The sequence below is a fragment of the Rana temporaria genome, chromosome 11, assembly GCF_905171775.1.
Source record: "Rana temporaria chromosome 11, aRanTem1.1, whole genome shotgun sequence".
Lineage (NCBI taxonomy): Eukaryota > Metazoa > Chordata > Amphibia > Anura > Ranidae > Rana > Rana temporaria.
In genome coordinates this window covers 164,109,636-164,137,454 of record NC_053499.1, presented here as the reverse complement: position 1 = coordinate 164,137,454, position 27,819 = coordinate 164,109,636, and the positions used below count along the sequence as shown (strand labels likewise).

Sequence of the window (27,819 nt, the reverse complement as noted above, 5' to 3'; positions counted from 1 at the left end):
CTCTCATTCCTCGTGTCCCGTGTCATTCTTCGTGTCCCGTGTCATTCCTCGTGTCCCGTGTCATTCCTCGTGTCCCGTGTCATTCCTCGTGTCCCGTGTCATTCTTCGTGTCCTCTGTCATTCTTCGTGTCCTGTGTCATTCCTCGTGTCCCGTGTCATTCTTCGTGTCCTCTGTCATTCCTCGTGTCCTGTGTCATTCCTCGTGTCTCATTCCTCGTGTCCCGTGTCATTCCTCGTGTCCCGTGTCATTCCTCGTGTCCCGTGTCATTCTTCGTGTCCCGTGTCATTCCTCGTGTCCCGTGTCTCATTCCTTGTGTCCTCTCTCATTCCTCGTGTCCTGTGTCATTCCTCGTGTCCCGTGTCATTCTTCGTGTCCTCTGTCATTCCTCGTGTCCTGTGTCATTCCTCGTGTCCTGTGTCATTCCTCGTGTCCCGTGTCTCATTCCTCGTGTCCCGTGTCATTCCTCGTGTTCAGTGTCATTCCTCGTGTCCCGTGTCATTCCTCGTGTCCTGTGTCATTCCTCGTGTCCCGTGTCTCATTCCTCGTGTCCCGTGTCACTCTTCGTGTTCAGTGTCATTCCTCGTGTCCCGTGTCATTCCTCGTGTCCTGTCTCATTCCTCGTGTCCCGTGTCATTCTTCGTGTTCAGTGTCATTCCTCGTGTCCCGTGTCATTCCTCGTGTCCCCTCTCTCATTCCTCGTGTCCCGTGTCATTCTTCTTGTCCCGTGTCATTCTTCATGTCCTCTGTCATTCCTCGTGTCCCGTCTCTCATTCCTCGTGTCCCGTGTCATTCTTCGTGTCCCGTGTCATTCCTCGTGTCCCGTGTCATTCCTCGTGTCCCGTGTCATTCCTCGTGTCCCGTGTCATTCCTCGTGTCCCGTGTCATTCTTCGTGTCCTCTGTCATTCCTCGTGTCCCGTGTGTCATTCCTCGTGTCCCGTGTCATTCCTCGTGTCCTCTCTCATTCCTCGTGTCCCGTGTCATTCCTCGTGTCCCGTGTCATTCTTCGTGTCCTCTGTCATTCTTCGTGTCCTGTGTCATTCCTCGTGTCCCGTGTCATTCTTCGTGTCCTCTGTCATTCCTCGTGTCCTGTGTCATTCCTCGTGTCTCATTCCTCGTGTCCCGTGTCATTCCTCGTGTCCCGTGTCATTCCTCGTGTCCCGTGTCATTCTTCGTGTCCCGTGTCATTCCTCGTGTCCCGTGTCATTCCTCGTGTCCTCTGTCATTCCTCGTGTCCCGTGTCTCATTCCTTGTGTCCTCTCTCATTCCTCGTGTCCTGTGTCATTCCTCGTGTCCCGTGTCATTCTTCGTGTCCTCTGTCATTCCTCGTGTCCTGTGTCATTCCTCGTGTCCTGTGTCATTCCTCGTGTCCCGTGTCTCATTCCTTGTGTCCTCTCTCATTCCTCGTGTCCTGTGTCATTCTTCGTGTCCCGTGTCATTCCTTGTGTCCCGTGTCATTCTTCGTGTCCTCTGTCATTCCTCGTGTCCCGTGTGTCATTCCTCGTGTCCCGTGTCATTCCTCGTGTCCCGTGTCATTCTTCGTGTCTTCCGCAGCGGCTGTGGCGAGGAGGAAGGGATCAGCAGTATGGTGGACGGTACGGATATCATCACGCCGCTCAGCACCGGGTACAACACCCGCAGTAGCAGCATGGAGCAGATTTCCACCCCTGCGGGGGAGGGGGAGGTCTCCCTGGAGGTTCTGCCAACGAAACGCTCGCGTACCGCCAGTGAATTATTAATTTGCAGGTAAAAGGTCATCACCGGGTGGTGGAACTAAACCCTCCTTTACAGCCACGGAAGCCGCCATCTTGGCCTCTGTCTGATCTGCAGTTGCCATGGCGCTTCACGTGTCATGTGACGGGCGGAGAGCCGAATTCCTTCTGAGACTGCCAGTGGATTGGCTGCTCTTGTGCTTTCTGATTCGCTGATTCGGAATGAACATTCAGGTTGCAGGTTGATGAAAAACGATCGAAAAACCCGACAGCGGGGGATGTTCAGATCTCGGCGCTCGTCCTCCTCCATCAGATTCCTCCATACACAGTACAGGGCTCAGTAGTGAGATTCCTCCATACATAGTACAGGGCTCAGCATTGAGATTCCTCCATACATAGTACAGGGCTCAGTAGTGAGATTCCTCCATAGTACAGGGCTCAGTAGTGAGATTCCTCCATACATAGTACAGGGCTCAGCATAGAGATTCCTCCATACATAGTACAGGGCTCAGTAGTGAGATTCCTCCATACATAGTACAGGGCTCAGCATTGAGATTCCTCCATAGTACAGGGCTCAGCATTGAGATTCCTCCATACATAGTACATGGCTCAGCATTGAGATTCCTCCATACATAGTACAGGGCTCAGTAGTGAGATTCCTCCATAGTACATGGCTCAGCATTGAGATTCCTCCATACATAGTACAGGGCTCAGCATTGAGATTCCTCCATACATAGTACAGGGCTCAGCATTGAGATTCCTCCATACATAGTACAGGGCTCAGTAGTGAGATTCCTCCATACATAGTACAGGGCTCAGCAGTGAGATTCCTCCATACATAGTACAGGGCTCAGCATTGAGATTCCTCCATACATAGTACAGGGCTCAGCATTGAGATTCCTCCATACATAGTACAGGGCTCAGTAGTGAGATTCCTCCATACATAGTACAGGGCTCAGCAGTGAGATTCCTCCATACATAGTACAGGGCTCAGCATTGAGATTCCTCCATACATAGTACAGGGCTCGGTATTGAGATTCCTCCATACATAGTACAGGGCTCAGCATTGAGATTCCTCCATACATAGTACAGGGCTCAGTAGTGAGATTCCTCCATACATAGTACAGGGCTCAGTAGTGAGATTCCTCCATACATAGTACAGGGCTCAGTATTGAGATTCCTCCATACATATTGTGACGGTATCGGTATGATATCCCCGTCAACGTTCCCTTCTTCCCATAACGAAAATCACCCCAATATTCCACGAGGAGGGATATCCCTGGAATCGCCCAGAAAGCCACACATGAGACCAGCTTACTGCTTGAACAACACAGACTTTAATGTTATAACACACAGCTTATATGTCATTTCCAAAACTGTTACAATGACAAATCTCCGCCCCCCCTCACACTGGGGCTTCCATACAGATTATAGGTAGACACGACGGGGCCGATGCTGAAACACATTTTCTTTAGACAATGACATCAATGACGCTGAGCACTAGCTGTACTGAATACATCAACCAGACCGCTCGACCCCACATATAGAGAGATAATTACCACAATGAAGCAATCAGAATAATTAACACAAGCCACTTAAACCCAGCTCTCCTTCACACAACACAATAGATCAATTAACCTTTAGAAATAGTGAGGGGACATTAGCACATCAATAACCTGGCTAGCAGGGAGCAGTAAACTGAGACATATAGGCACATGTATCACACATAGTACATGGCTCAGTAGTGAGATTCCTCCATACATAGTACAGGGCTCAGCATTGAGATTCCTCCATACATAGTACAGAGCTCAGTATTGAGATGCCTCCATAGTACAGGGCTCAGCATTGAGATTCCTCCATACATAGTACAGGGCTCGGTATTGAGATTCCTCCATACATAGTACAGGGCTCAGTAGTGAGATTCCTCCATACATAGTACAGGGCTCAGTAGTGAGATTCCTCCATACATAGTACAGGGCTCAGTAGTGAGATTCCTCCATAGTACAGGGCTCAGCAGTGAGATTCCTCCATAGTACAGGGCTCAGTATTGAGATTCCTCCATAGTACAGGGCTCAGCAATGAGATTCCTCCATACACAGTACAGGGCTCAGCATAGAGATTCCTCCATACATAGTACAGGGCTCAGCATTGAGATTCCTCCATACATAGTACAGGGCTCAGCATTGAGATTCCTCCATACATAGTACAGGGCTCGCATTGAGATTCCTCCATACATAGTACAGGGCTCAGCATTGAGATTCCTCCATACATAGTACAGGGCTCAGCATAGAGATTCCTCCATACATAGTACAGGGCTCAGCATTGAGATTCCTCCATAGTACAGAGCTCAGCATAGAGATTCCTCCATAGTACAGGGATCGGCATTGAGATTCCTCCTTCTCTTTTCAGGCCGCTGACCTTCCCAGAAGTCTCGGAATCGAGTCGTTTCTTCGGGTCGCAGAGTCGCCCGCTCAGGCTGCTGCTCGCTCTCTACCACTTGGTGGCGGCCCATTCAGATCTCCTCTGTTACTTTATTATCATCCTGAACAACATGGTGAGCGCCTCCCTGGTCTCGCTCTTCCTCCCCATCCTCGTCTTCCTCTGGGCCATGCTCTCCATCCACCGGCCCAGCAAGAAATTCTGGATGACGGCCATTGTCTTCACTGAGGTGAGTCCTGAGCTTCCAGAATTGGGGTACAGAAGGTAGGTTGTCCCCTCAATTCACAGCTATAAAGTATGTACCAGAGACGGCTTGGGGGTGGCAAACCAACACCCCTCCCCCTCCCGTGGCAGAACAGTAAGGCAGCAATGAGAGGCCTCCTTACCTGGCCGGGATGACATTCTGATCGCCCCTCCCCCTCCCGTGGCAGAACAGTAAGGCAGCAATGAGAGGCCTCCTTACCTGGCCGGGATGACATTCTGATCGCCCCTCCCCCTCCCGTGGCAGAACGGTAAGGCAGCAATCAGAGTCCTCCTTACCTGGCCGGGATGACATTCTGATCGCCCCTCCCCCTCCCGTGGCAGAACGATAAGGCTGCAATCAGAGGCCTCCTTACCTGTCCGGGATGACATTCTGATCGCCCCTCCCCCTCCCGTGGCAGAACGATAAGGCAGCAATCAGAGGCCTCCTGGCCGGGATGCCATTCTGATCGCCCCTCCCCCTCCCGTGGCAGAACGATAAGGCAGCAATCAGAGGCCTCCTGGCCGGGATGACATTCTGATCGCCCCTCCCCCTCCCGTGGCAGAACGGTAAGGCAGCAATCAGAGGCCTCCTTACCTGGCCGGGATGCCATTCTGATCGCCCCTCCCCCTCCCGTGGCAGAACGATAAGGCAGCAATCAGAGTCCTCCTTACCTGGCCGGGATGCCATTCTGATCGCCCCTCCCCCTCCCGTGGCAGAACGATAAGGCAGCAATCAGAGGCCTCCTTACCTGGCCGGGATGACATTCTGATCGCCCCTCCCCCTCCCGTGGCAGCAATGAGAGGCCTCCTTACCTGGCCGGGATGACATTCTGATCGCCCCTCCCCCCCCGTGGCAGAACGATAAGGCAGCAATCAGAGGCCTCCTTACCTGGCCGGGATGACATTCTGATCGCCCCTCCCCCCCCGTGGCAGAACGATAAGGCAGCAATCAGAGGCCTCCTTACCTGGCCGGGATGACATTCTGATCGCCCCTCCCCCTCCCGTGGCAGAACGATAAGGCAGCAATCAGAGGCCTCCTGGCCGGGATGACATTCTGATCGCCCCTCCCCCCCCCCGTGGCAGAACGATAAGGCAGCAATCAGAGGCCTCCTTACCTGGCCACGATGACATTCTGATCGCCCCTCCCCCTCCCGTGGCAGAACGGTAAGGCAGCAATCAGAGGCCTCCTTACCTGGCCGGGATGACATTCTGATCGCCCCCCCCCCCCCCCCCCGTGGCAGAACGATAAGGCAGCAATCAGAGGCCTCCTTACCTGGCCGGGATGACATTCTGATCGCCCCTCCCCCTCCCTCCACTGTCCGAGCCGGGGAGTGCTGGAGAGCCATCCTTGCGGCAAATGTTACGGGGGCCTTCTCCCTACCGAAGACTCCCTGGCCAATCGGGTCTCAGGACCTGCTTCCTGATTGGTCCTTCTCCCGCCATACAGTGTCCATTCCATGAAAGGTCCGGGCGGTTTTCTCGTCTGTCACTCGGGTAGAGAAGGGAGACAATTGGTTGGTGGACGGGAGGTGGGCCGGCCTTTCCAAAAACAAGGTAAGTTTTGGGTCGTCTCTCATCCCCCATCCCCCACTTTTATATGAGAAGATCGTACTTGATATGTGATCGGCTCCGGCCCTGACCTGTTGTCTTCTCCTCCTCCAGATGATGGTGGTGATGAAGTATCTCTGTCAGTTCGGCTTCTTCCCATGGAACAGCGACACGGTTCTTCTACGCTTTGAAGGGAAACCCTTCTTCCCGCCGCGCATCCTTGGGGTGGAGAAAAGCGACTCTTACGTCAAATATGATCTGATCCAGCTGCTGGCGCTCTTCTTCCACCGATCTCTGCTCATGGTAAGCCCAACCTCCTCACCGTTATCTATAGGATATCAGTCCACCATAGAGTCCAGAATGGAGGATAGAACGGCCAGAACCTGAAATGTCCCATTGGGCCGGCCATACATCATACAATGACCTTTAGATTTACCTTCCCCCGCGTAGTAGAAGGGCCGTCCCCCGCGTAGTAGAAGGGCCGTCCCCCACGTAGTAGAAGGGCCCCCCATACATTATACAATGACCTTTAGATTTACCTTCCCCCACGTAGTAGAAGGGCCGGCCATACATTATACAATGACCTTTAGATTTACCATCCCCCACGTAGTAGAAGGGCCGTCCCCCACGTAGTAGAAGGGCCGTCCCCCACGTAGTAGAAGGGCCCCCCATACATTATACAATGACCTTTAGATTTACCTTCCCCCACGTAGTAGAAGGGCCGGCCATACATTATACAATGACCTTTAGATTTACCTTCCCCCACGTAGTAGAAGGGCCGGCCATACATTATACAATGACCTTTAGATTTACCATCCCCCACGTAGTAGAAGGGCCGGCCATACATCATACAATCACCTTTAGATTTACCGTCCCCCTCATAGTAGAAGGGCCGGCCATACATCATACAATCACCTTTAGATTTACCATCCTCCGCGTAGTAGAAGGGCCGTCCCCCACGTAGTAGAAGGGCTGTCCCCCGCGTAGTAGAAGGGCCGTCCCCCGCGTAGTAGAAGGGCCGTCCCCCGCGTAGTAGAAGGGCCGTCCCCGCGTAGTAGAAGGGCCGTCCCCGCGTAGTAGAAGGGCCGTCCCCCGCGTAGTAGAAGGGCCGTCCCCCTCGTAGTAGAAGGGCCGTCCCCCTCGTAGTAGAAGGGCCGTCCCCCTCGTAGTAGAAGGGCCGTCCCCCTCGTAGTAGAAGGACCGTCCCCCTCGTAGTAGAAGGGCCGTCCCCCTCGTAGTAGAAGGGCCGTCCCCCGCGTAGTAGAAGGGCCGTCCCCCGCGTAGTAGAAGGGCCGGCCTGATTGCGCACAAGTAGAAAGTGTTGAGGTTTGCTCTCATATTATACGGTTTTGGTAAATCTAAAGGAAAATTGTATAATGTGTGGCCGTGAGCTGTGAGTGCAAACAATACGGTGTGACCAATCACCCGACGGCAAAGAGCGGCGCCCGTCCATCACTAAGGAACTCTGTGGCTTTGCCTGCATTTACGGGGGAGGGGTATTCTGTCTTTTCAGAGTTATGGATTGTGGGATCGGGAACATATGAATCCCGTACAGAAACCTCAGAAGAAGACGGAACCCGACCTCGCCACCAATATCGACCCCAAAGGGAGCCGCAGTTCTCTGATTCGCCGGCGCAAGAGGGGAAATTCACAGACCAGTGAGACCGACAAAGGTGAGAATATTTCTCCTGATATTCGATTTCCTGCGGATAAAACGCCGAGGACAGAACGCCAGATTTCCCATCAAGCGGAAGAATCTCCCGTCACAAGGCGAGGCGATTGCGTTTGATGCCCCGGGACGCTTTGCCTCCTGACACGTTTACTTCTCAATTCCATTTTTGTGAATTAAAAATCCATTGGCCATCAGTTGAGAAAACAAAAACAGTTTTGCTGCAATTCCAACCTCCTCTCGGGGGCTGTCCCCGCAGATTCACCACTTCTGGCCGAAACTTCCCGAGCGAGCCATGCTGGTAATTTCACCCCTCCCCCATATCACCCGGGAGGGAGGGAACTATGGGGTCCCATTCATCCCCTCCCCCATATCACCCGGGAGGGAGGGAACTACGGGGTCCCATTCATCCCCTCCCCGCTGTCATTCATCTGAACGTTTAGGGCGGGGCTGTGTGAGGGATTTCCTGTCCAAAGATAAAACAAGAAGAAGATTTCATAGATGGAAAGATGGGAAAGTTCCTCTTTATTATACAAATATGTCCGTTTTCTGAGAGACGTCGATATTTATATAGATAATCCAGCGGTCAGAGAGAAGAGCGCCACTCACAGGTCTCGCCCCTCAATGATCGTCTTTCTCAGGACTGGAGAAAACAATCTTGTGTGAAATAAAATCTTGGCGGGATTTACCTCTGGAGACCCGCGGGTGGCGCTCTCTCTATAGAATGTGATCCGGGGGGCTGGCGGTGATCTTCTCTTCATTCTTCTCTAGACACAGAAAAGGAGAAACTTCGAGATCCTGAGAAAAGGAAGAAGAGGAAGCCGGCCGCTGTGAGAATGAAGATGATTGGACTGAAAGTGGAAACCGTCTTCATCCGAATGTAAGAACAGAAAAGGCGCAAAGCTCCGCCCTCCATTTACCTTTAAATCGTTTGTTTGGATCAAATTCATCCAATGGAACGATTTCTTTCTCTGATACGTGTCGGCGCTTTATAAACTGTATATAGGATCCGCTCCTCCAATCACCAATCAATACCAGTAATATCCACACATACCCTCCCCCACACGAGACCTGCCTCTGATATCCAATCACCAATCAATACCCTCCCCCACATGAGACCCGCCTCTGATATCCAATCACCAATCAATACCCTCCCCCACATGAGACCCGCCTCTGATATCCAATCACCAATCAATACCCTCCCCCACATGAGACCCGCCTCTGATATCCAATCACCAATCAATACCCTCCCCCACATGAGACCCGCCTCCGATATCCAATCACCAATCAATACCCTCCCCCACATGAGACCCGCCTCTGATATCCAATCACCAATCAATACCCTCCCCCACATGAGACCCGCCTCTGATATCCAATCACCAATCAATACCCTCCCCCATGAGACCTGCCTCTGATATCCAATCACCAATCAATACCCTCCCCCATGAGACCCGCCTCTGATATCCAATCACCAATCAATACCCTCCCCCATGAGACCCGCCTCTGATATCCAATCACCAATCAATACCCTCCCCCACATGAGACCCGCCTCTGATATCCAATCCCCAATCAATACCCTCCCCCACATGAGACCCGCCTCTGATATCCAATCCCCAATCAATACCCTCCCCCACATGAGACCCGCCTCTGATATCCAATCACCAATCAATACCCTCCCCCATGAGACCCGCCTCTGATATCCAATCCCCAATCAATACCCTCCCCCATGAGACCCGCCTCTGATATCCAATCACCAATCAATACCCTCCCCCACATGAGACCCGCCTCTGATATCCAATCACCAATCAATACCCTCCCCCACATGAGACCCGCCCCTGATATCCAATCACCAATCAATACCCTCCCCCCCATGAGACCCGCCTCTGATATCCAATCACCAATCAATACCCTCCCCCACATGAGACCCGCCTCTGATATCCAATCACCAATCAATACCCTCCCCCATGAGACCTGCCTCTGATATCCAATCACCAATCAATACCCTCCCCCATGAGACCCGCCTCTGATATCCAATCACCAATCAATACCCTCCCCCATGAGACCCGCCTCTGATATCCAATCACCAATCAATACCCTCCCCCACATGAGACCCGCCTCTGATATCCAATCCCCAATCAATACCCTCCCCCACATGAGACCCGCCTCTGATATCCAATCCCCAATCAATACCCTCCCCCACATGAGACCCGCCTCTGATATCCAATCACCAATCAATACCCTCCCCCATGAGACCCGCCTCTGATATCCAATCCCCAATCAATACCCTCCCCCCATGAGACCCGCCTCTGATATCCAATCACCAATCAATACCCTCCCCACATGAGACCCGCCTCTGATATCTAATCACCAATCAATACCCTCCCCCACATGAGACCCGCCTCTGATATCCAATCACCACACCCTCCCCCACATGAGACCCGCCTCTGATATCCAATCCCCAATCAATACCCTCCCCCATGAGACCCGCCTCTGATATCCAATCACCAATCAATACCCTCCCCCATGAGACCCGCCTCTGATATCCAATCAATACCCTCCCCCATGAGACCCGCCTCTGATATCCAATCACCACACCCTCCCTCCCCCACATGAGACCCGCCTCTGATATCCAATCACCAATCAATACCCTCCCCCATGAGACCCGCCTCTGATATCCAATCCCCAATCAATACCCTCCCCCACATGAGACTCGCCTCTGATATCCAATCACCAATCAATACCCTCCCCCATGAGACCCGCCTCTGATATCCAATCCCCAATCAATACCCTCCCCCACATGAGACCCGCCTCTGATATCCAATCACCACACCCTCCCTCCCCCACATGAGACCCGCCTCTGATATCCAATTACCAATCAATACCCTCCCCCACATGAGACCCGCCTCCGATATCCAATCACCAATCAATACCCTCCCCCACATGAGACCCGCCTCCGATATCCAATCACCAATCAATACCCTCCCTCCTCTATTACAAATCCTTCTATGAGAGGAATATGGAGGCGGGCGTTGCTGGAAATGCTGCTCGCCTGGCTCCTCCTGTCAGTCACGGACCTGATTATTGATTGTCTTGCAGGGCGCGGGGCGTGTACGCGCCTGTGAAGTCCTTCTTCCATGACATCCTTCACACTCCGTATCGCGCGGCGACGGACGTCTACGCTCTCATGTTCCTGGCCGATGTGGTGGACTTTGTCATCATTGTCTTCGGTTTCTGGGCCTTTGGGGTAAGTGAGATTTTAGATTGTGAGCTCCTCGTGGGCGTGTCCTCGAATGTAGAAAGCGCCCCCCTCCCCCGTATGTGATTCTTATATCGTTGTGTTGTAGAAACACTCGGCGGCGGCGGACATCACCTCCTCGCTGTCCGATGATCAGGTCCCAGAAGCCTTCCTGGTGATGCTCCTCATCCAGTTCTCCACCATGGTGATCGATCGCGCCTTGTACCTCCGCAAAACCGTCCTCGGGAAGCTGATCTTCCAGGTGATTCTGGTGATCGGGATTCATGTCTGGATGTTCTTCATCCTCCCAGCGGTGACTGAAAGGTAAGGAAGGGCCCCGAGGGTTCCGTTGTCTGGGTGGGAACATCCGAGGGCCCCATTCTGTGGGTGGGAAGGGCCCCGTTGTGTGGGTGGGAACATCCGAGGGCCCCATTCTGTGGGTGGGAAGGGCCCCGAGGGTTCCGTTGTCTGGGTGGGAACATCCAAGGGCCCCATTCTGTGGGTGGGAACATCCGAGGGCCCCATTCTGTGGGTGGGAACATCCAAGGGCCCCATTCTGTGGGTGGGAAGGGCCCCGAAGGTTCCGTTGTCTGGGTGGGAACATCCGAGGGCCCCATTCTGTGGGTGGGAAGGGCCCCGTTGTGTGGGTGGGAACATCCGAGGGCCCCATTCTGTGGGTGGGAAGGGCCCCGTTGTGTGGGTGGGAACATCCGAGGGCCCCATTCTGTGGGTGGGAAGGGCCCCGTTGTGTGGGTGGGAACATCCGAGGGCCCCATCTGTGGGTGGAAAGGGCCCCATTGTGTGGGTGGGAACATCCGAGGGCCCCATCTGTGGGTGGGAGGGGCCCCGTTGTCTGGGTGGGAAGGGCCCCGTTGTCTGGGTGGGAAGGGCCCTGTTGTCTGAGTGGGAATGGCCCCGTTGTCTGGGTGGGAAGGGCCCCGTTGTCTGGGTGGGAAGGGCCCCGTTGTCTGGGTGGGAAGGGCCCCCGAGGGCCCCGTTGTCTGGGTGGGAAGGGCCCCGTTGTCTGGGTGGGAAGCGCCCCGTTGTCTGGGTGGGAAGGGCCCCGAGGGCCCCGTTGTCTGGGTGGGAAGGGCCCCGTTGTCTGGCTGGGATTCTCACCTCTCCTTCCTCTGGTTCCAGGATGTTCAGTCAGAACTCGGTGGCTCAGCTTTGGTATTTCGTCAAGTGCATCTACTTCACTCTGTCGGCCTATCAGATCCGCTGTGGCTACCCGACCCGCATATCGGGCAACTTCCTGACCAAGAAATACAACCACGTCAACCTCTTCCTCTTCCAGGGGTGAGAAGATCGCCGCCGCCGCGTCTGATTGGCTGTTCACCCTGGGGGAGGGGTATAAAAGGAGGGAGATTTCCCAGCAGCCTCCTGTGCAGACGCGTGATTGGACCATCTGTGTCTGGTGTAATCCTTATACAGGAAACACGCTTGTAATCCAAAGCACTTGTATATCAAAGCGAATTTCCCCATAAGAAATAATGGAAACTCAGATGATTGGTTCCACAACCATTTATTGACAAGTCCTTCAGTTTAGAGTCCATATAAAAAGATTGCAGCGATGTGATTGGTTGTGTGACCATAAAATGTCCACCAATGGAATCCTCCACAAGGGGATTGGAAGGAAAATCCAGGAGGAGCTCCAGAGTATAAAAGAGAGGCTCCGCCTCTAAGTGTGGAGGGATCTGGGGGGAAGGGATCCACATAGACCATCCCCCGCACCACTGTCAGTCTGCAATCATCACCGGGAAGACTACCCTGCAGTAGAGCGATTGGAAAGCGAGCCTTGAACCGCTCATGGAAGGGATGACATCATTGGCGGTGCGGGGGATGGTCTATGTGAATCGCTTTACGCCGGAGGATCCCTCCACACTTCGATGCGCCGCTCCTGATCACCAACCATGTGACTTGCTAAATGTTGTCCCTTCATTAACTACTTGCCGACCTGCCGGCGTCATTATCCTGCGCGAGAACCCGTAGCTCTACGTCTCGCAGGTAACCAGGGGCGCGCGCTCGCCCCCGACTCCAGTGTGTGTGCCCAGCGGGGGGCGCGATCGCTCGTTACAGAGCGGGGACCGGGAGCTGTGGGTGTAAACGCCCCGCCCCCGGTCCTGTCAGGGGGGAAATGCTGATCTTCTCTTCATACAATGTACAGGAGATCAGTCATTTCCCCTAGTGAGGCCACACCCCCTACAGTTAGAACACACCCAGGGAACATACTTAACCCCTCCCCCCCCAACCCAGATTCTAACCCCCCTCCCCCACCCCAGAGCTGAGAAATGGCGGGTGGAGTGTGATTGGTATAGATGGCAGGCTCTCGGTGTCGGTTCTTCTGATACGATCCGGTTCTTGTTTTGCAGATTCCGTCTGGTCCCCTTCCTGGTGGAGCTGAGAGCCGTCATGGATTGGGTTTGGACCGACACCACCCTTTCCCTCTCCAACTGGATGTGTGTGGAGGACATTTATGCCAACATCTTCATTATCAAATGTAGCCGGGAGACCGAGAAGGTAGGAAACGCCTCTGACACGGGGAGGAGCAAAGCGGAGACCCTCCTCCACACAGGGAGGAGCAAAGCGGAGACCCTCCTCCACACAGGGAGGAGCAAAGCAGAGACCCGCCTCCACACAGGGAGGAGCAAAGCGGGAGAACCTCCTCCACACAGGGAGGAGCAAAGCAGAGACCCGCCTCCACACAGGGAGGAGCAAAGCAGAGACCCGCCTCCACACAGGGAGGGGCAAAGCGGGAGACCCGCCTCCACACAGGGAGGAGCAAAGCAGAGACCCTCCTCCACACAGGGAGGAGCAAAGCAGAGACCCGCCTCCACACAGGGAGGAGCAAAGCGGAGACCCTCCTCCACACAGGGAGGAGCAAAGCGGGAGACCATCCTCCACACAGGGAGGGGCAAAGCGGGAGACCCTCCTCTACACAGGGAGGGGCAAAGCGGGAGACCCTCCTCCACACAGGGAGGGGCAAAGCGGGAGACCCTCCTCCACACAGGGAGGGGCAAAGCGGGAGACCCTCCTCCACACAGGGAGGGGCAAAGCGGGAGACCCTCCTCCACACAGGGAGGAGCAAAGCGGGAGACCCTCCACACAGGGAGGAGAAAAGTGGGAGACCCTCCTCCACACAGGGAGGAGCAAAGCAGAGACCCTCCTCCACACAGGGAAAAGTAAAGCGGGAGACCCTCCTCCACACAGGGAGGAGCAAAGCGGAGACCCTCCTCCACACAGGGAGGAGCAAAGCGGAGACCCTCCTCCACACAGGGAGGAGCAAAGCGGGAGAACCTCCACACAGGGAGGAGCAAAGCGGAGACCCTCCTCCACACAGGGAGGAGCAAAGCGGGAGAACCTCCACACAGGGAGGAGCAAAGCGGGAGACCCTCCTCCACACAGGGAGGGGCAAAGCGGAGACCCTCCTCCACACAGGGAGGGGCAAAGCGGAGACCCTCCTCCACACAGGGAGGGGCAAAGCGGAGACCGTCCTCCACACAGGGAGGGGCAAAGCGGAGACCCTCCTCCACACAGGGAGGGGCAAAGCGGAGACCCTCCTCCACACAGGGAGGGGCAAAGCGGAGACCCTCCTCCACACAGGGAGGAGCAAAGCGGAGACCCTCCTCCACACAGGGAGGAGCAAAGCGGGAGAACCTCCTCCACACAGGGAGGGGCAAAGCGGAGACCCTCCTCCACACAGGGAGGGGCAAAGCGGGAGACCCTCCACACAGGGAGGAGCAAAGCGGAGACCCTCCTCCACACAGGGAGGAGCAAAGCGGAGACCGTCCTCCACACAGGGAGGAGCAAAGCGGGAGACCCTCCTCCACACAGGGAGGAGCAAAGCGGGAGACCCTCCTCCACACAGGGAGGAGCAAAGCAGAGACCCTCCTCCACACAGGGAGGAGCAAAGCGGAGACCCTCCTCCACACAGGGAGGAGCAAAGCGGAGACCCTCCTCCACACAGGGAGGAGCAAAGCGGAGACGGTCCTCCACACAGGGAGGAGCAAAGCGGAGACGGTCCTCCACACAGGGAGGAGCAAAGCGGAGACCCTCCTCCACACAGGGAGGAGCAAAGCGGAGACCCTCCTCCACACAGGGAGGAGCAAAGCGGGAGACCCTCCTCCACACAGGGAGGAGCAAAGCGGGAGACCCTCCACACAGGGAGGAGCAAAGCGGAGACGTCCTCCACACAGGGAGGAGCAAAGCGGAGACCCTCCTCCACACAGGGAGGAGCAAAGCGGGAGACCCTCCTCCACACAGGGAGGAGCAAAGCGGGAGACCCTCCTCCACACAGGGAGGAGCAAAGCGGGAGACCCTCCACACAGGGAGGAGCAAAGCGGAGACCGTCCTCCACACAGGGAGGAGCAAAGCGGAGACCCTCCTCCACACAGGGAAAAGTAAAGCGGGAGACCCTCCTCCACACAGGGAGGAGCAAAGCGGAGACCCTCCTCCACACAGGGAGGAGCAAAGCGGAGACCCTCCTCCACACAGGGAGGAGCAAAGCGGGAGACCCTCCTCCACACAGGGAGGAGCAAAGCGGGAGACCCTCCACACAGGGAGGAGCAAAGCGGAGACCGTCCTCCACACAGGGAGGAGCAAAGCGGAGACCCTCCTCCACACAGGGAAAAGTAAAGCGGGAGACCCTCCTCCACACAGGGAGGAGCAAAGCGGAGACCCTCCTCCACACAGGGAGGAGCAAAGCGGGAGACCCTCCACACAGGGAGGAGCAAAGCGGAGACCCTCCTCCACACAGGGAGGAGCAAAGCGGGAGACCCTCCTCCACACAGGGAGGGGCAAAGCGGAGACCCTCCTCCACACAGGGAGGGGCAAAGCGGAGACCGTCCTCCACACAGGGAGGGGCAAAGCGGAGACCCTCCTCCACACAGGGAGGGGCAAAGCGGAGACCCTCCTCCACACAGGGAGGAGCAAAGCGGGAGACCCTCCACACAGGGAGGAGCAAAGCGGAGACCCTCCTCCACACAGGGAGGAGCAAAGCGGAGACCCTCCTCCACACAGGGAGGAGCAAAGCGGGAGACCCTCCTCCACACAGGGAGGAGCAAGTGGAGACCCTCCTCCACACAGGGAGGAGCAAAGCGGAGACCCTCCTCCACACAGGGAGGAGCAAAGCGGAGACCCTCCTCCACACAGGGAGGAGCAAAGCGGAGACCCTCCTCCACACAGGGAGGAGCAAAGCGGGAGACCCTCCTCCACACAGGGAGGAGCAAAGCGGGAGACCCTCCTCCACACAGGGAGGAGCAAAGCGGAGACCCTCCTCCACACAGGGAGGAGCAAAGCAGGAGACCCTCCTCCACACAGGGAGGAGCAAAGCGGAGACCCTCCTCCACACAGGGAGGAGCAAAGCGGGAGACCCTCCTCCACACAGGGAGGAGCAAAGCGGAGACCCTCCTTCACACAGGGAGGAGCAAAGCGGAGACCCTCCTCCACACAGGGAGGAGCAAAGCGGGAGACCCTCCTCCACACAGGGAGGAGCAAAGCGGAGACCCTCCTCCACACAGGGAGGAGCAAAGCGGAGACCCTCCTCCACACAGGGAGGAGCAAAGCGGAGACCGACCTCCACACAGGGAGAAGCAAAGCAGAGACCGACCTCCACACAGGGAGGAGCAAAGCGGAGACCCTCCTCCACACAGGGAGGAGCAAAGCGGAGACCCTCCTCCACACAGGGAGGGGCAAAGCGGAGACCCTCCTCCACACAGGGAGGGGCAAAGCGGAGACCCTCCTCCACACAGGGAGGAGCAAAGCGGGAGACCCTCCACACAGGGAGGAGCAAAGCGGAGACCCTCCTCCACACAGGGAGGAGCAAAGCGGAGACCGTCCTCCACACAGGGAGGAGCAAAGCGGGAGACCCTCCTCCACACAGGGAGGAGCAAGTGGAGACCCTCCTCCACACAGGGAGGAGCAAAGCGGAGACCCTCCTCCACACAGGGAGGAGCAAAGCGGAGACCCTCCTCCACACAGGGAGGAGCAAAGCGGAGACCCTCCTCCACACAGGGAGGAGCAAAGCGGGAGACCCTCCTCCACACAGGGAGGAGCAAAGCGGAGACCCTCCTCCACACAGGGAGGAGCAAAGCAGGAGACCCTCCTCCACACAGGGAGGAGCAAAGCGGAGACCCTCCTCCACACAGGGAGGAGCAAAGCGGGAGACCCTCCTCCACACAGGGAGGAGCAAAGCGGAGACCCTCCTTCACACAGGGAGGAGCAAAGCGGAGACCCTCCTCCACACAGGGAGGAGCAAAGCGGGAGACCCTCCTCCACACAGGGAGGAGCAAAGCGGAGACCCTCCTCCACACAGGGAGGAGCAAAGCGGAGACCCTCCTCCACACAGGGAGGAGCAAAGCGGAGACCGACCTCCACACAGGGAGAAGCAAAGCAGAGACCGACCTCCACACAGGGAGGAGCAAAGCGGAGACCCTCCTCCACACAGGGAGGAGCAAAGCGGAGACCCTCCTCCACACAGGGAGGAGCAAAGCGAAGACGGTCCTCCACACAGGGAGGAGCAAAGCGGAGACCGACCTCCACACAGGGAGGAGCAAAGCGGAGACGGTCCTCCACACAGGGAGGAGCAAAGCGGAGACCCTCCTCCACACAGGGAGGAGCAAAGCGGAGACCGACCTCCACACAGGGAGGAGCAAAGCGGAGACGGTCCTCCACACAGGGAGGAGCAAAGCGGAGACCCTCCTCCACACAGGGAGGGGCAAAGCGGAGACCTTCCTCCACACAGGGAGGAGCAAAGCGGAGACGGTCCTCCACACAGGGAGGAGCAAAGCGGAGACCCTCCTCCACACAGGGAGGAGCAAAGCGGAGACCCTCCTCCACACAGGGAGGAGCAAAGCGGAGACCCTCCACACAGGGAGGAGCAAAGCGGAGACCTTCCTCCACACAGGGAGGGGCAAAGCGGAGACCTTCCTCCACACAGGGAGGAGCAAAGCGGAGACCCTCCTCCACACAGGGAGGAGCAAAGCGGGACCCTCCTCCACACAGGGAGGAGCAAAGCGGAGACCCTCCTCCACACAGGGAGGAGCAAAGCGGAGACCCTCCTCCACACAGGGAGGAGCAAAACGGAGACGGTCCTCCACACAGGGAGGAGCAAAGCGGAGACCCTCCTCCACACAGGGAGGAGCAAAGCGGAGACCCTCCTCCACACAGGGAGGAGCAAAGCGGAGACCCTCCACACAGGGAGGAGCAAAGCGGAGACCCTCCTCCACACAGGGAGGAGCAAAGCGGAGACCCTCCTCCACACAGGGAGGAGCAAAGCGGAGACCCTCCTCCACACAGGGAGGAGCAAAGCGGAGACCGTCCTCCACACAGGGAGGAGCAAAGCGGAGACCGCCCTCCACACAGGGAGGAGCAAAGCGGAGACCCTCCTCCACACAGGGAGGAGCAAAGCGGAGACCCTCCTCCACACAGGGAGGAGCAAAGCGGAGACGGTCCTCCACACAGGGAGGAGCAAAGCGGAGACCCTCCTCCACACGGAGGAGCAAAGCGGAGACCGACCTCCACACAGGGAGGAGCAAAGCGGAGACCCTCCTCCACACAGGGAGGAGCAAAGCGAAGACGGTCCTCCACACAGGGAGGAGCAAAGCGGAGACGGTCCTCCACACAGGGAGGAGCAAAGCGGAGACCGTCCTCCACACAGGGAGGAGCAAAGCGGAGACCCTCCTCCACACAGGGAGGAGCAAAGCGGAGACCCTCCTCCACACAGGGAGGAGCAAAGCGGAGACCCTCCTCCACACAGGGAGGAGCAAAGCGAAGACGGTCCTCCACACAGGGAGGAGCAAAGCGGAGACCCTCCTCCACACAGGGAGGAGCAAAGCGGAGACCGACCTCCACACAGGGAGGAGCAAAGCAGAGACCCTCCTCCACACAGGGAGGAGCAAAGCGGAGACCCTCCTCCACACAGGGAGGAGCAAAGCGGAGACGGTCCTCCACACAGGGAGGAGCAAAGCGGAGACGGTCCTCCACACAGGGAGGAGCAAAGCGGAGACGGTCCTCCACACAGGGAGGAGCAAAGCAGAGACCGTCCTCCACACAGGGAGGAGCAAAGCGGAGACGGTCCTCCACACAGGGAGGAGCAAAGCGGAGACGGTCCTCCACACAGGGAGGAGCAAAGCGGGAGACCCTCCTCCACACAGGGAGGAGCAAAGCGGAGACCCTCCTCCACACAGGGAGGAGCAAAGCGGAGACGGTCCTCCACACAGGGAGGAGCAAAGCGGAGACCCTCCTCCACACAGGGAGGAGCAAAGCGGAGACGGTCCTCCACACAGGGAGGAGCAAAGCGGAGACCCTCCTCCACACAGGGAGGAGCAAAGCGGAGACCCTCCTCCACACAGGGAGGAGCAAAGCGGAGACCCTCCTCCACACAGGGAGGAGCAAAGCGGAGACCCTCCTCCACACAGGGAGGAGCAAAGCGGAGACCCTCCTCCACACAGGGAGGAGCAAAGCGGAGACCCTCCTCCACACAGGGAGGAGCAAAGCGGAGACGGTCCTCCACACAGGGAGGAGCAAAGCGGGAGACCCTCCTCCACACAGGGAGGAGCAAAGCGGAGACCCTCCTCCACACAGGGAGGAGCAAAGCGGAGACCCTCCTCCACACAGGGAGGAGCAAAGCGGAGACCCTCCTCCACACAGGGAGGAGCAAAGCGGAGACCCTCCTCCACACAGGGAGGAGCAAAGCGGAGACCCTCCTCCACACAGGGAGGAGCAAAGCGGAGACCCTCCTCCACACAGGGAGGAGCAAAGCGGAGACCCTCCTCCACACAGGGAGGAGCAAAGCGGAGGCCCTCCTCCACACAGGGAGGAGCAAAGCGGGAGACCCTCCTCCACACAGGGAGGAGCAAAGCGGGAGACCCTCCACACAGGGAGGAGCAAAGCGGAGACGTCCTCCACACAGGGAGGAGCAAAGCGGAGACCCTCCTCCACACAGGGAGGAGCAAAGCGGGAGACCCTCCTCCACACAGGGAGGAGCAAAGCGGGAGACCCTCCTCCACACAGGGAGGAGCAAAGCGGGAGACCCTCCACACAGGGAGGAGCAAAGCGGAGACCGTCCTCCACACAGGGAGGAGCAAAGCGGAGACCGTCCTCCACACAGGGAAAAGTAAAGCGGGAGACCCTCCTCCACACAGGGAGGAGCAAAGCGGAGACCCTCCTCCACACAGGGAGGAGCAAAGCGGGAGACCCTCCACACAGGGAGGAGCAAAGCGGAGACCGTCCTCCACACAGGGAGGAGCAAAGCGGAGACCCTCCTCCACACAGGGAAAAGTAAAGCGGGAGACCCTCCTCCACACAGGGAGGAGCAAAGCGGAGACCCTCCTCCACACAGGGAGGAGCAAAGCGGAGACCCTCCTCCACACAGGGAGGAGCAAAGCGGAGACCCTCCTCCACACAGGGAGGAGCAAAGCGGAGACCCTCCTCCACACAGGGAGGAGCAAAGCGGAGACCCTCCTCCACACAGGGAGGAGCAAAGCGGGAGACCCTCCTCCACACAGGGAGGAGCAAAGCGGGAGACCCTCCTCCACACAGGGAGGAGCAAAGCGGAGACCCTCCTCCACACAGGGAGGAGCAAAGCAGGAGACCCTCCTCCACACAGGGAGGAGCAAAGCGGAGACCCTCCTCCACACAGGGAGGAGCAAAGCGGGAGACCCTCCTCCACACAGGGAGGAGCAAAGCGGAGACCCTCCTTCACACAGGGAGGAGCAAAGCGGAGACCCTCCTCCACACAGGGAGGAGCAAAGCGGGAGACCCTCCTCCACACAGGGAGGAGCAAAGCGGAGACCCTCCTCCACACAGGGAGGAGCAAAGCGGAGACCCTCCTCCACACAGGGAGGAGAAAAGCGGGAGACCGTCCTCCACACAGGGAGGAGCAAAGCGGAGACCCTCCTCCACACAGGGAGGAGCAAAGCGGAGACCGACCTCCACACAGGGAGAAGCAAAGCAGAGACCGACCTCCACACAGGGAGGAGCAAAGCGGAGACCCTCCTCCACACAGGGAGGAGCAAAGCGGAGACCCTCCTCCACACAGGGAGGAGCAAAGCGAAGACGGTCCTCCACACAGGGAGGAGCAAAGCGGAGACCGACCTCCACACAGGGAGGAGCAAAGCGGAGACGGTCCTCCACACAGGGAGGAGCAAAGCGGAGACCCTCCTCCACACAGGGAGGAGCAAAGCGGAGACCGACCTCCACACAGGGAGGAGCAAAGCGGAGACCCTCCTCCACACAGGGAGGAGCAAAGCGGAGACCCTCCTCCACACAGGGAGGAGCAAAGCGGAGACCGACCTCCACACAGGGAGGAGCAAAGCGGAGACCGTCCTCCACACAGGGAGGAGCAAAGCGGAGACCCTCCTCCACACAGGGAGGAGCAAAGCGGAGACCCTCCTCCACACAGGGAGGAGCAAAGCGGAGACCCTCCTCCACACAGGGAGGAGCAAAGCGAAGACGGTCCTCCACACAGGGAGGAGCAAAGCGGAGACCCTCCTCCACACAGGGAGGAGCAAAGCGGAGACCGACCTCCACACAGGGAGGAGCAAAGCAGAGACCCTCCTCCACACAGGGAGGAGCAAAGCGGAGACCCTCCTCCACACAGGGAGGAGCAAAGCGGAGACGGTCCTCCACACAGGGAGGAGCAAAGCGGAGACGGTCCTCCACACAGGGAGGAGCAAAGCGGAGACGGTCCTCCACACAGGGAGGAGCAAAGCGGAGACCGTCCTCCACACAGGGAGGAGCAAAGCGGAGACGGTCCTCCACACAGGGAGGAGCAAAGCGGAGACCGTCCTCCACACAGGGAGGAGCAAAGCGGGAGACCCTCCTCCACACAGGGAGGAGCAAAGCGGAGACCCTCCTCCACACAGGAGGAGCAAAGCGGAGACGGTCCTCCACACAGGGAGGAGCAAAGCGGAGACCCTCCTCCACACAGGGAGGAGCAAAGCGGAGACGGTCCTCCACACAGGGAGGAGCAAAGCGGAGACCCTCCTCCACACAGGGAGGAGCAAAGCGGAGACCCTCCTCCACACAGGGAGGAGCAAAGCGGAGACCCTCCTCCACACAGGGAGGAGCAAAGCGGAGACCCTCCTCCACACAGGGAGGAGCAAAGCGGAGACGGTCCTCCACACAGGGAGGAGCAAAGCGGAGACGGTCCTCCACACAGGGAGGAGCAAAGCGGGAGACCCTCCTCCACACAGGGAGGAGCAAAGCGGGAGACCCTCCTCCACACAGGGAGGAGCAAAGCGGAGACGGTCCTCCACACAGGGAGGAGCAAAGCGGAGACCCTCCTCCACACAGGGAGGAGCAAAGCGGAGACGGTCCTCCACACAGGGAGGAGCAAAGCGGAGACCCTCCTCCACACAGGGAGGAGCAAAGCGGAGACCGTCCTCCACACAGGGAGGAGCAAAGCGGAGACCCTCCTCCACACAGGGAGGAGCAAAGCGGAGACCCTCCTCCACACAGGGAGGAGCAAAGCGGAGACCCTCCTCCACACAGGGAGGAGCAAAGCGGAGACCCTCCTCCACACAGGGAGGAGCAAAGCGGAGACCGTCCTCCACACAGGGAGGAGCAAAGCGGAGACCGCCCTCCACACAGGGAGGAGCAAAGCGGAGACCCTCCTCCACACAGGGAGGAGCAAAGCGGAGACCCTCCTCCACACAGGGAGGAGCAAAGCGGAGACCGCCCTCCACACAGGGAGGAGCAAAGAGGAGACCCTCCTCCACACAGGGAGGAGCAAAGCGGAGACCCTCCTCCACACAGGGAGGAGCAAAGCGGAGACCCTCCTCCACACAGGGAGGAGCAAAGCGGAGACCGTCCTCCACACAGGGAGGAGCTAAATAAAGACACAAGTCCATCCAGTTCAACCAATAAAAGAGGGAAAATATCATAAAATCCCATATACACAATCTTATACACACACCTTATATACACAATCCCGTATACACAATCCCGTATACACAATCTTATATACACAATCTTATATACACAATCCCGTATACACAATCTTATATACACAATCTTATATACACAATCCCGTATACACAATCTTATATACACAATCTTATATACACAATCTTATATACACAATCCCGTATACACAATCTTATATACACAATCTTATATACACAATCCCGTATACACAATCTTATATACACAATCTTATATACACAATCTTATATACACAATCCCGTATACACAATCCCGTATACACAATCTTATATACACAATCCCGTATACACAATCCCATATACACAATCCTGTATACACAATCTTATATACACAATCCCGTATACACAAATCTTCACACACAGGTGATCCAGAGGAAGGAGAAAACCCCCAGCAGAGCATGAGATCCAATTTCCTCCAGCAGGGAAAATTCCTTCCTGATCCCCCGAGAAGCAATCGGATTTTCCCCGGATCACCTTTCCCTATAAATGTCACCCAGTTATATTCAGGAAAGACTCCGGACCTTTCTTATAGAAATCCACTGATCCGATCCACCTCTGGAGGGAGTCTGCTCCACATTTTCACAGCTCTAATGCTCTAATGTCGGCTCAAACTTGTGTTGCGTACACACGACGGTCACACAAATGTTGTCGTAAATTCTGAACGTCAAAAACGCCGGTGACGCACAACACTACGACGAGTCGAGAAAAATGACGTTCAATGATTCCGAGCATGCGCAGGATTTTTGTGCGTCGGAATTGCAGAAAGACAATTGGAATTTCCGACAAGAACTTTTGTTGTTGGAAAATTTGAGAACCAACAAGAAGCTCCCATCAAAGATTTGTTGTGGGAATTTCCGATCGCGCGAACGCGGCATTCGCGGGAAGAAACCTTCCTACGCTGGGACCGTTTTCTTCTCTTTTCCAATCGTTTTTCTTGGAGTTTCCAGAAAGGTAACATTGTGAACAAAGGGTTAAAAACCCCGAAACAGCGCAAAGTGGAAGGATAATGCGAGCAATGAGACAGGTGAATGTTGGCGAGGAAAAGCGCGTTAGAAATCAATCCGGAATTGATGAAACCCGCGATCCTTCCGTAATAAAGAGAAAACGTGATAATAGTGAAGATTCAGACAATGTATCCAATCTTCAGATCCCCTCATCTGTCACACCTCCCCCTCATCTGTCACACCTCCCCCTCACCAGACTTCCATCACCCCATTACAGGTAGTGATATACCCCATATATATGTATACAGTATATGGGGTATATCCAGCAGGAGGTGTACACGATCCCAACGTTTAACCTCCGGGACACTCACACCAAAGTGAATCCGGAGCTGTCCGATTGGTTGGTGGGGAAAAAGAAGGGTTTCCATAGTGACGAATGTCACAGATTTCTGGGGTGGGGGATGGAATCTCTGTGGTGGGCGGGGGGTGGAATCTCTGTGGTGGGGGTGGAATCTCCGTGGTGGGCGGGGGGTGGAATCTCTGTGGTGGGGGGGTGGAATCTCTGTGGTGGGGGTGGAATATCTGTGGTGGGCGGGGGGTGGGATCTCCGTGGTGGGCGGGGGGTGGAATCTCTGTGGTGGGCGGGGGGTGGAATCTCTGTGGTGGGCGGGGGGTGGAATCTCTGTGGTGGGCGGGGGGTGGAATCTCTGTGGGGGCGGAATCTCTGTGGTGGGCGGAATCTCTCTGGTGGGCGGAATCTCTGTGGTGGGCGGGGGGTGGAATCTCTGTGGGGGTGTATTCTCCGTGGTGGGCGGAATCTCTGTGGTGGGCGAGGGGTGGAATCTCTGTGGTGGGCGGAATCTCCGTGGTGGGGGGGGCAGAATCTCTCTGGTGGGTGGAATCTCTGGTGGGCGGATCTCCGTGGTGGGGGGGGGGTGGAATCTCTGTGGTGGGCGGAATCTCTGGAATCTCTGTGCTCCTCACACGTCTTTCCTTCCTCCAGAAATATCCGCAGCCCAAAGGTCAGAAGAAGAAGAAGATGGTGAAGTACGGGATGGGAGGTCTGATCATCGTTTTCCTCATCTGCATCATTTGGTTCCCTTTGCTCTTCATGTCATTGGTTCGCTCCGTGGTGGGCGTGGTCAACCATCCCATCGATGTGACCGTCACCTTCCAGCTGGGAGGATATGAGGTGAGGACAGGAAGTGACAGATCATTACTTTTCTCTCCTCAGAATTTCTCTCACCTCGAGGTTTCTTCTTCCAGCCGCTGTTCACCATGAGCGCCCAACAGCATTCCATCCAACCCTTCACCCCGCAACAGTACGAGGATCTCACCTACCAATTCGAGAGGCAGCCGGTGAGTACCCGAGGGACACCTCATAGGGGCCACTCTTCCCCACCACCTCATAGGGGCCACCACCTCATAGGGGCCACCACCACATAGGGGCCACTCTTCCCCACCATGAGCGCCCAACAGCATTCCATCCAACCCTTCACCCTGCAACAGTACGAGGATCTCACCTACCAATTCGAGAGGCAGCCGGTGAGTACCCGAGAGACACCTCATAGGGGCCACTCTTCCCCACCACCACATAGGGGCCACCACCTCATAGGGGCCACCACCACATAGGGGCCACTCTTCCTCACCACCACATAGGGGCCACCACCACATAGGGGCCACCACCACATAGGGGCCACACTTCCCCACCACCGCCCAACAGCATTCCATCCAACCCTTCACCCCGCAACAGTACGAGGATCTCACCTACCAATTCGAGAGGCAGCCGGTGAGTACCCGAGAGAGAATGGAAGGGCCACCTCATAGGGGCCACTCTTCCTCACCATCACATAGGGGCCACTCTTCCCCACCACCTCATAGGGGCCACTCTTCCTCACCACCTCATAGGGGCCACTCTTCCTCACCACCTCATAGGGGCCACTCTTCCTCACCACCTCATAGGGGCCACTCTTCCCCACCACCTCATAGGGGCCACTCTTCCTCACCACCTCATAGGGGCCACTCTTCCTCACCACCTCATAGGGGCCACCACCGCATAGGGGCCACTCTTCCTCACCACCACATAGGGGCCACTCTTCCTCACCACCACATAGGGGCCACTCTTCCTCACCACCACATAGGGGCCACTCTTCCTCACCACCACATAGGGGCCACTCTTCCTCACCACCACATAGGGGCCACTCTTCCTCACCACCACATAGGGGCCACTCTTCCTCACCACCTCATAGGGGCCACTCTTCCTCACCTCATAGGGGCCACTCTTCCTCACCACCACATAGGGGCCACTCTTCCCCACCACCTCATAGGGGCCACTCTTCCCCACCACCTCATAGGGGCCACTCTTCCCCACCACCTCATAGGGGCCATTCTTCCTCACCACCTTATAGGGGCCACTCTTCCTCACCACCTTATAGGGGCCACTCTTCCTCACCACCACCTAGGGGCCACTCTTCTCCACCACCACATAGGGGCCACTCTTCCCCACCACCACATAGGGGCCACTCTTCCTCACCACCTCATAGGGGCCACTCTTCCCCACCACCTCATAGGGGCCACTCTTCCCCACCACCTCATAGGGGCCATTCTTCCTCACCACCTTATAGGGGCCACTCTTCCTCACCACCTTATAGGGGCCACTCTTCCTCACCACCACCTAGGGGCCACTCTTCCCCACCACCACATAGGGGCCACTCTTCCCCACCACCACATAGGGGCCACTCTTTCTCACCACCACATTATTGCTCGTGGTTTTACTCTCAGGCAATAATCACATGAAAATCTAACATGGCGGCTCAAACCATCTATGGGCAGCTTTACACTGCGCCTTCCCAACCCCCAACACTCCAACCCCAAACTCGGAACCCCATCCTTCCCTAGAACCCCAAACTCGGAACCCCATCCTTCCCTAGAACCCCAAACTCGGAACCCCATCCTTCCCTAGAACCCCAAACTTGGAACCCCATCCTTCCCTAGAACCACAAACACGGAACCCCATCCTTCCCTAGAACCCCAAACTCGGAACCCCATCCTTCCCTAGAACCCCAAACTTGGAACCCCATCCTTCCCTAGAACCCCAAACTTGGAACCCCATCTTTCCCTAGAACCCCAAACTCGGAACCCCATCCTTCCCTAGAACCCCAAACTCGGAACCCCATCCTTCCCTAGAACCCCAAACTCGGAACCCCATCCTTCCCTAGAACCCCAAACTTGGAACCCCATCCTTCCCTAGAACCCCCAAACTCGGAACCCCATCCTTCCCTAGAACCCCAACACTAAATTCCATGTGATCCCCGACCTTCTACTGAGATTCCCAACCCCCAATGATCCCCGAATGGACGGTCTTCTCTATCGGGGGATAGAACGGCGTCATGTTGGACCCTTGTGTATGTTGTGAGGGTGAAATGCGTCAGCAGAATTCTCCCCTCCCTGCAGTGGTGATTAGCGGGGGTTTTATATAATAAAGGTGATTAGTGCGACTTTCTGGAGTTCTTCCTATCGGGGGGGGGGGGGGATTCCTCCACAAGGGGGCGCCATAGAGAGGTGCGCGTATTATGGGATGTCACGTCTTGTTTCCCTATCGGGGGGGGGGGGGATTCCTCCACAAGGGGGCGCCATAGAGAGGTGCGCGTATTATGAGGTCACACGTCTTGTTGTTTCTTTGTAGACGGCGATGCAATTCATCACTCTGTACAGTTATGAGGACATTGTGACGGCGAGGATCGAAGGGAACTCGGGATCGATTTGGGGGATCAGTCCTCCCAGCCGGGATCAGATGAGGGATGAGCTGAGGAACGGATCTTCGGAGATTACACTTCGCCTGACATGGAACTTCCAGAGGTCAGAAAATGTCTGAGAAAGAATCGCAGCGCTGGGGGCGTGTTTTCTGACAAATCCGCCCAATCGCTGGATTCCACGCCGATTGCCGCGAGATGTTCGCTCGGCACGGGCGCCATTCAGAGAAGAATGAATAGGAAGTGTTCTCTGTATGAGGTAGAGGGGCGGACTATGATGTCATCATCTCCAGGAGAACGCTCTGTGCTCAGTGTGGTGGGGGAGGGGCGGAC

At 56.8% G+C, this 27,819-nt stretch overlaps 1 protein-coding gene across 1 annotated transcript in view; it reads left to right on the top strand.

The window, feature by feature from the left end:
- PIEZO1 (piezo type mechanosensitive ion channel component 1) overlaps window positions 1-27,819 on the top strand; it is a 143,104-nt gene that overhangs the window by 101,669 nt on the left and 13,616 nt on the right. Inside the window, exons 28-39 of the mRNA XM_040329671.1 lie at window positions 1,554-1,745; window positions 4,121-4,379; window positions 6,056-6,244; window positions 7,455-7,614; window positions 8,382-8,490; window positions 10,707-10,854; window positions 10,955-11,169; window positions 11,986-12,144; window positions 13,218-13,365; window positions 24,738-24,926; window positions 25,001-25,093; window positions 27,420-27,592. Coding sequence (XP_040185605.1) covers window positions 1,554-1,745; window positions 4,121-4,379; window positions 6,056-6,244; window positions 7,455-7,614; window positions 8,382-8,490; window positions 10,707-10,854; window positions 10,955-11,169; window positions 11,986-12,144; window positions 13,218-13,365; window positions 24,738-24,926; window positions 25,001-25,093; window positions 27,420-27,592 — 2,034 coding nt within the window. The remainder of the gene's footprint in view (window positions 1-1,553; window positions 1,746-4,120; window positions 4,380-6,055; window positions 6,245-7,454; window positions 7,615-8,381; window positions 8,491-10,706; window positions 10,855-10,954; window positions 11,170-11,985; window positions 12,145-13,217; window positions 13,366-24,737; window positions 24,927-25,000; window positions 25,094-27,419; window positions 27,593-27,819) is intronic.